At 41.4% G+C, this 8,865-nt stretch overlaps 1 protein-coding gene across 3 annotated transcripts in view; it reads left to right on the top strand.

The window, feature by feature from the left end:
- Positions 1-8,865, top strand: part of L2HGDH (L-2-hydroxyglutarate dehydrogenase) — a 68,070-nt gene that overhangs the window by 1,013 nt on the left and 58,192 nt on the right. For 2 of the 3 annotated variants that reach the window (XM_054447631.2, XM_054447633.2), the window contains exon 2: positions 8,621-8,736. In XM_054447631.2, the coding sequence (XP_054303606.1) occupies positions 8,621-8,736 (116 nt within the window). Of the gene's footprint in view, positions 1-168; positions 314-8,620; positions 8,737-8,865 lie in introns of those variants that run through there. The other variant, XM_054447632.2, reaches the window with a different exon arrangement.

Genomic DNA, 8,865 nt, shown 5'->3' with positions numbered 1-8,865 from the left:
TTGGAAGATATGAATACAGTCTTAAATCAGTTCCTGGCACACCCCGCATAGTGTTGCCCCGGTCGGAATCAGCTCTTATGCTAATCAAAGCCCGCAGAATTCAGTGTCCTGTGATTTATAGTTTGGACGTCACATTCGAAACCACTGTCTTTCTCTGCCCTCTGTAGAAGAAACAGTTTGTGTGAAGGCTGTAAGGCTTGGAGAGGTTTTGGCTATTTTGACGACTAGAAGGTGGGCCACATGAGTGTGACTGAAGTTTAGTGGAAGACATATGGTGTGGAATGATCCGGGAGAAGGACTACATCACAGCAAGGTTTTTATTTTATTTTAACCACACGTTGACTTTTATTCTAAGAGCCACGGGAAGCTATTTAAAAGGGTTTTAAGAAGAGGCTACGCTTTAGGAGGCCGAGGCGGGCGGATCACCTGAGGTCAGAAGTTCGAGACCAGCCTAACCAACATGGCGAAACCCCGTCTCTACTAAAAATACAAAAAAATTAGCCTGGCGTGGTGGTGGGCGCCTGTAATCCCAACTACTCCGGAGCCTTAGACAGGAGAGTCGCTTGAACCTGGGAGGCGGAGGTTGCAGTGAGCCGAGATCGCGCCATTGTACTCCAGCCTGGGCGACAGAGCGAGACTCTGTCTCGCAAAAAAAAAAAAAAAAAAAAAAAAGAAGAGGCTAATGATTAAATGTCGATGTTCTAAAAGTTGACTCTGGCTGCTGCGTGTTGGTGGATAGGGGGAGTAGAGTGGGATACCAGTAATAGCGATTGTGATTTGTTGTGGGGCACGTAGACAGTTCTTTTGGGAAGCTTTTCTTAAGGAAAGAAAAGTAGAGCTAGTGAAAGTTTAGTTTATACTTAAAATGTTTTTTTTTTTTAATTTTTGGAGTCACGGTCTCACTGTGTTGCCAAGGCTGGAGTGCAGTTGCACAATCATAGCTCACTGCAGCCTCCACCCTCTTGGACTCAAGCGATCCTCCCTCCTCAGCCCCCCTCCCCAATGCTTCCTGCCCTCCGGGAGCTGGGACCACAGGCAGCTAATTATTTTCCTATTTTTTTGTAGAGACGTTGCCCAGGGTGGTCTCGAACCCCTGGCCTCAGGTGAACCTCCCTCTTCAGCCCCACAAAGAGCTGAGATTACAGGTGTGAGCCACTGTGCCTGGCCTATAGTTTTATTTTGAAGTAATTATAGATTCATTGAAACTGCAAAAATAGTACGGGCCAAGCGTGGTGACTCAGGCCTGTAATCCCAGTGCTTTGGGAGGCTGAGGCAGGAGGATCACTTGAGCCCAGGAGTTTGAGACCAGCCTGGGCAAAATATAAGATCCCTTCTCTACAAAATAAAAAATAAAAATAAATAAACAGTACAAAGAGATCCCATGTACCCTTCACCCCATTTACCCCAATGAAAACATCTCACATAACTATAGTACAATATCAAAACTAGGAAATTGATATTGGCAAAATCCATGGACATTGTTCAGCTTTCATCAGTTTTACATATATTCGTGTGTGTGTGTGTGTGTGTGTGTGTGTGTTCTATGCAGTTTAATCATATGTATTAATTTGTGTAACTACCACCTCAATTAAGATATGAAAATGTGGCCAGGCATGCTGGCTCATGCCTATAATCTCAGCACTTTGGGAGGCCGAGGTGGGAGGATAGGTTGAGCCTAAGAGTTGGAGACCAGCCTGGGCAACAAAGGGAGACAGCAAAACCCCTGCTCTACAAAAAAATTAAAAAATAATTAGCCAGGTGTGGTGGCTTGCTCCTGTAGTCCCAGCCACTTGTGGGGCTGAGGCAGGAGGATCTCCTGAGCCCAGGAGGTTGAAGGTGTGGTGACCTGTGATTACACCGCTGCACTGAAGCCTGGACAACAGAGCAAGACTCTCTTAAAAAAAAAAAAAAAAAAAAAAAAGGTGGTATAAAAATATTCTATTGCCACAAGGTTATCTGTTGTGTTACCTATCTCTTTATATTCACAACTTCTTCTCCATTCTTCCTAACTCTTGGCAACTGTGAATCTAAATTTTTTTTTTTTTTTTTTTTTAACGCGAAGTCTCACTTTGTCACCCAGGCTGGAGTGCAATGGCATGATCTCGGCTCACTGCAACCTCTGTCTCCTGGGTTGAGGTGATTCTCCTGCCTCAGCCTCCTGAGTAGCTGGGATTACAGGCATGTGCCACCTTGCCCAGCTGATTTTGTGTTTTGAGTAGAGATAGGATTTCACTGTGTTGGCTAGGCTGGTCTCAAACTCTTGACCTCAGGTGATCCACCTGCCTCAGCCTCCCAAAGTATTGGGATTACAGGCGTGAGTCACTGCAACTGGCCTGAAATTTTTTATATCACCAAATATTCAGTATAAAACTTTTAGAAAAAGGACAAAATCTTTGGACCTAGAGATGACATCAAAAGCATGATCTCTAAAAGAAAAAAATTGACACAATGGACGTCATCAAAATGAAAAACTTTTGCTTTGCAAAAGACTCTGTTAAGAGGGTGAAAAAACTACCAAGACATGGGAAAAAATACCAGTAACTGCGTATCTCCTAAAGGACTAATACATAAAATACGTAAAGAACTCTCAAAACAAGCCTTTGGAGAGTGGCTTTTTTTCACACAGCATAATATCCTTAAGATCCATGCAAGGCATCGCCTGTATTGATAGTGGGTTTTTCAAAATTGTTGAATAGAATTCCATGGTATGGATACATCACAATTTGTTAACCATTTGTCATCGGTTGAAGAACATCCGAGCTGCTTCCAGTTTTTGGCTATTATGAATAAAGCTACTATGAACATTCATGTTCAGGTTTTTGTATGAACATAAGTTTTCATTTCTCTGGAATAAATGCCCAAGAATGCAGTTGCTGAGTCATGTAGTAAGTCCATGTTTAGTTTCTTTTTAGGAAACTGCCATACTCTTTTCCAGAGTGGCTGTACTATTTTACATTCCCACCAGCTATGTGTGAGTAATCCAGTTTCCCTTCATTCTCACCAGCATTTGGGGTTATCACTTTTTAAATTTTAGCCATTCTGATAGAGATGTAGTGATATCTCATTGTGGTTTTTATTTACATTTCTCTGATGCAATGGTGTTTGAACAATGCATTGACTAATGGTGTTGAACATCTTTTCATGTGCTTCTTTGCCATCTGTGTATCTGTCCTCTTTGGTGAAATGTTTGTTCATATCTTTTGTCCACTTTTTTTTTTTTTTTTTTTTGAGATGGAGTTTCGCCTTGTCACCCAGGCTGGAGCGCAGTGGCGCGGTCTTGGCTCACAGCGGAGGCCTCCTGGATTCAAGCAATTCTCCTGCCTCAGCCTCCTGAGTAGCTGGGATTACAGGCATGCCCCACCATGCCCAGCCAATTTTGTCTTTTTAGTAGAGATGGGGTTTCTCCATGTTGGCATGGCTGGTCTCAAACTCCCGACCTCAGGTGATCCGCCTGCCTTGGCCTCCCAAAGTGCTGGGATTAAAGGCGTGAGCCATTGCGCCCGGCCTGCCTATGTTCTAAATGGCTTGTTTTGAGAGTTCTTTTATGTATGAGTCCTTTGGGAGATATGCAGTTGCTAGTATTTTTTTTTCCAATTTCTTAGTTTTTTTATCCTCTTAACAGAGTCTTTTTGCAGAGCAAAAGTTTTACATTTTGATGAAGTCCATTTTATCAGTTTTTTTCTTTTATGGATCATGTTTTTGATGTCAACTCTAAGTCCCAAGATTTTGTCCTATTTTTTCCTAAAAGTTTTAAAGTGAATATTTGGTGATGTAAAAAATTTCGTGTTAGTTTTTTTAACTATAATGGTAGTGTGTGTTTTTAGAGATCCCTTTTAGAAATAACATTGAAATATTTACAGATGAAATAATGTGGTGTTTAAGATTTGCATCAAAATAATATAATACAGGAGGGGATGAAATAGAGTATAGAAGAAGCAAGATTTGCTGTGAGTTGATAATTAGTGAAGCTGGGTGATGTATAAGTGGGGCTTCATTGAACTATTTTGTCTAACTTTGTGTAGGTATGAACTTTTCCATAAAAAGCTTAAGAAAATTATCTGTTAAACCATTCATTGGTGTTAACTTGAGATTAAGTGAAAGATGTCCCTTTCAGCCTCCGTGGTTAGCTTGGCCTGCAACTGTCCTCCAGTATTCATCTGTGACTATTGTTCTGTTCATCTTTCTCCATAGTGGATGCTTGGAGATTTGTGCTTTAGTTTGTGAAACACATTTCAATGATTTTGTGTCACTGGATAAAACAGTGATTCTTCAGATTTGAGAAGGGGGAGTGAAGGGTGGCACGTGTAGTTAGAAAAAGCATATTCAGTATGATAGTTTTATGTTTGAAAATAAGAAGGGTTTATTGATGGTTGTAATATAATCTGCAAAGACAATATCTTGGCTGGGAATCTGTACCAAGGTAATAATTCTAAGTGGAAGGTCTACCTCCCCAAAAGCTTTTGTGTTATAATTATCAAAAGGCAGCAAGGGGCCAGGCGCAGTGGCTCACGCCTGTATTCCCAGCATTTTGGGAGGCCGAGGCGGGTGGATCACCTGAGGTCAGGAGTTTGAGACCAGCCTGGCCAACATGGTGAAACCTCGTCTCTAGTAAAAATACAAAAACTAGCCCAGCATGGTGGTGTTCGCCTATAATATCAGCTACTAGGGAGGCTGAGGCAGGAGAATCGCTTGAACCTGGGAGTGGGAAGTTGCAGTGAGCCGAGATCATGCTGCTACACTCCAGCCTGGGCAATAGAGTGAGACCCTGACTCCAAAATTTTTTTAAAAAAACATTTTCAGTATAAACAAAACTTTCACCAGCCCTGCTTTTCTTTCCTTAAGAAAAGCTTCCCAAAAGAACTGTCTACATGCCCCACAACAAATCACAATCACTGTTACTGGTATCCCACTCTACTCCCCGCATCCACCAATATGCAGCAGCCAGAGTCAGCTTTTAGAACATCAACATTTAATCACTAGTCTCCATCTAAAAAAAAAAAACCCAAAAAACAAAAACAAAAAAACACAAAAGGCAGCAAGGATGAGAAACATTATTATGGAAGTCAAGACCACCCCTGTAAGGGCCAAGGTTATGCTACCTTTTACAGAAAAGTGAGGCTTGAAGGCAAAACATAGCATCACAGTTGAACTTGAAAGTAAGAAAGAAAAACAGTATGAAAGATATCTCTCTTATACACACACTGCCGTGTAATTGATATAGATATCAACTTGATAAATTAAAAAAATACAGCTGGGTGCGGTGGTTCACACCTGTAATCCCAGCACTTTGGGAGGCTGAGGCGGGCGGATCACGAGGTCAAGAGATTGAGACCATCCTGGCTAACGTGGTGAAACCCCGTCTTTACTAAAAATACAAAAATTAGCTGGGTGTGGTGGCGCACACCTGTAGTCCCAGCTACTTGGGAGGCTGAGGCAGGAGAATCCCTTGAACCCGGGAGCTGGAGGTTGCAGTGAGCCGAGATTATGCCACTGCACTCCAGCCTGGCGACAGAGCCAGACTCTGTCTTACCAAAAAAAAAAAAAAAAAAACGGTTGGTCAAAACAGTCAGTCCTCGTTTTTGTGGGTTCTGCATCTGCAGAGTCAACCAACTATGGATCAAAATATTTGGAAAAAAACAGTAAATATAACACAGAATTTAAAATACAGTATAACAACTATTCACGTAGCATTTACATGGTACTGTGTACTATAAGTGATCCAGAGATGACTTAAAGTATATTGGAAAATGTGTGTAGATTATATGCAAATACTGTGCCATTTCATATACAGGACTTGAACATATGTGGATTTTGGTATCCATGGGAGTCCTGAAACCAATCCCCTGTGGGTATTGAGGGATGACTGTATATAAAATATGATTAAGTAATACACATACAAATATCTTAAGTATTTGTAAATGTTTTGAACACCTACCTTAGTGGAAGATTATAGAGGTTTTGAAAAATAAAAAGCCTATCTTAACAATAGTTATTCTTCTGGAATTCTTAAAAGCCAAGATATTTTAGAATCCATAAAACATCTGTTTATTGTGAAAGTTGTGTAAAGGGTCAATGGCTGTAAATCAGTGTAAGTAACTAGTGGAATGTGAATGCTTTACCTTTTATCTACTGAACTTATGTTTTTTAAAAACCTGCTTAAAGGCTTGGACTTCCAAATACACCCTGATCATATTAGTAATTTTTTAGTTGACCACTGTAAGCATTTGCCAATAACTAGTATTAATGTAGTGGACCCCGAATCCCATTTTACTTGTGCTGCTCTTTTTATACCCTCTCTTTTTAGAAGTGGGCATCATTCACCATCCTTGACAACCATTTTATCTAATCTAAAGCTGCTGCAGGAGAACCACCTGCTGAGCATCACCTGGAGGTTCTCCCTGTTCAAATATGAGGCTTATGCTCTGACAGAGGGAACTTTATCCACTTATGAACCCCAAATTAATTTAAGATGCAGGATTTGATTTATCAAGCTTACGTGTTAGTTCCTAGTTGTCTAGGATCTGTTTCTGGTTCCAGATACAGCCAAAGAGGTGGTAACAATTCTAATCAAATTGATGTGCTTTGCTAAGGATTTTGAAATTGAAACTTAGATCACTTTTCAAAGAAAGGGCCTAATCTCTGAAATTTCCCTCTGTCTACTGTTCCTATAAGATCCATATTTGTTGGCTATCAGGTCAGTGTTAAAGGTAATCTTTTAAGCTTTGAATTGCAGATTTATATAAATTATACATGTTTGTTCTAAATTTTTTTTTTTTTTTTGAGGCGGAGTCTCGCTCTGTCACCCAGGCTGGAGTGCAGTGGTGCAATCTTGGCTCACTGCAAGCTCTGCCTCCTGGGTTCACGCCATTCTCCTGCCTCAGCCTCCCGAGTAGCTGGGACTACAGGTGCCCGCCACCACGCCTGGCTAATTTTTTGTATTTTTAGTAGAGATGGGGCTTCACCGTGTTAGTCAGGATGGTCTCAATCTCCTGGCCTCGTGATCTGCCAGCCTTGGCCTCCCAAAGTGTTGGGATTACAGGCGTGAGCCACCATGCCCGGCCCTAATTTTGTAAATGGTTGTATAATCAGGATTCGCCATGGCAAAGATTGTGGTTCCTAAGCCCATTTCTGGACCAATTATTGCCCCAAGGTTTATTTTCTCAAAGTTGTTTACTTCTCAAAGAAAAACTTGTAAAAATTCTTGCACACCAAAGTGTTAAAGCTTTAATGTGTTAACACATTGTCAAGAATACTACATTGGAATTTTAAAAGGGTGGGTAGTAGAATCATGACTATGCTTAACACAAAGTATAGTCATGCACTGCGTAACAACATTTTGGTCAACCGCAGACTGCATGTACAGTGGTGATACCAAAGATTATAATACCATATTTTTTCTGTACCTTTTTTATATTTACACATTTTTAGTTGCACAGATACTTACCATTGTGTTACAGTTGCCTGCAGTATTCAATATAGTAACCTGCTGTCCAGGCTTGTAGTCTAGTAGCAATAGGCTATCCCATATAGCCTAGGTGTACAGTAAGCTATGTCATCTAGGTTTATGTAACTACATTCTATGCTGTTTGCACAAGGAAATCGCCTAGCAATGCATTTCTTAGAGCCTATCCCTATGGTTAAGCAACGCATGACTGCAGTCACTTATGTAACCAGCCCGGCTGCCATGCTATGGGGATAAAGAGCAGATTAGGCAACCAGCTATCCTGCCTGCCAGTAAGCTGTAGTTGATTATACCACTGACCAGCGATGCGTATAACTTTTGAGGTTTTTTTTTTTTTTTTTAATGCGTATAACTTTTTTTTTTTTTTTTTTTTTTTTTTGAGACAGAGTCTGGCTCTGTCTCTCAGGCTGGAGTGCAGTGGCATGACCTCGGCTCATTGCAACCTCTGCCTCCCAGGTTCAAGCGATTCTCCAGCCTTAGCCTCCCGAGTAGTGGGGATTACAGGTGCCTGCCACCACACCCAGCTAATTTTTGTATTTTTAGTAAAGATGGGGTTTTACCATGTTGGCCAGGCTGGTGTTGAACTCCTAACCTCAAGTGATCCACCTGCCTTGGCCTCCCAAAGTGCTGGGATTACAGGCATGAGCCATCACACCCAGCCTTGATTAGTATAACTTTTAAGGGTGTTTTTTTTTTAATACATGTGAAACCAAATAGCACAGGGCCCAATACTTTTTTTTTTTTTTTTTTTTGAGATGGAGACTTGCTCTGTCGCCACGCTGGAGTGCAGTGGCGTGATCTCCACTCACTGCAACCTCTGCTTCCCAGGTTCAAGTGATTCTTCTGCCTCAGCCTCCCAAGTAGCTGGGACTACAGGCGCGCGCCACCATGCCCAGCTAATTTTTGTATTTTTAGTAGAGATGGCGTTTCACCATGTTGGCCAGGATGGTCTCGATCTCTTGACCTCGTGATCTGCCCACCTCGGCCTCCCAAAATGCTGGGATTACAGGCATGAGCCACTGCAACTGGCCGCCCAGTACATTTTAATGATTACAAATTAATGATTTAATTGTCCATTGATGATGAAAATTATGCATGTGAAGTTTGGCGAGGTCTACTGTAAATATGCATTACTTTAAAGATGACTTTCTTTTGAAGCTCGTTTGATATAGTCATTGTTGGTGGCGGAATTGTGGGGCTTGCCTCTGCCAGAGCACTCATCCTGCGACATCCATCACTTTCTATTGGTGTTCTGGAAAAGGAGAGAGATTTAGGTATGTATATAATCAGTGTTGTTCTTTGGGCTTACTTGGGCATCTGCTCATTTTGTCTGTTCTGAATCTTTCATGCTGAATGTCAGTGTTAGTATCTTAGTTTGTGTTCTAAAAGCAGAGTGTGGGACA

The sequence above is a fragment of the Pongo pygmaeus genome, chromosome 15 (genome assembly GCF_028885625.2).
Source record: "Pongo pygmaeus isolate AG05252 chromosome 15, NHGRI_mPonPyg2-v2.0_pri, whole genome shotgun sequence".
In the NCBI taxonomy this organism is placed as follows: domain Eukaryota; kingdom Metazoa; phylum Chordata; class Mammalia; order Primates; family Hominidae; genus Pongo; species Pongo pygmaeus.
The sequence above is the reverse complement of the archived record's forward strand: the minus strand, read 5'-3'. Positions and strand labels throughout refer to the sequence as shown.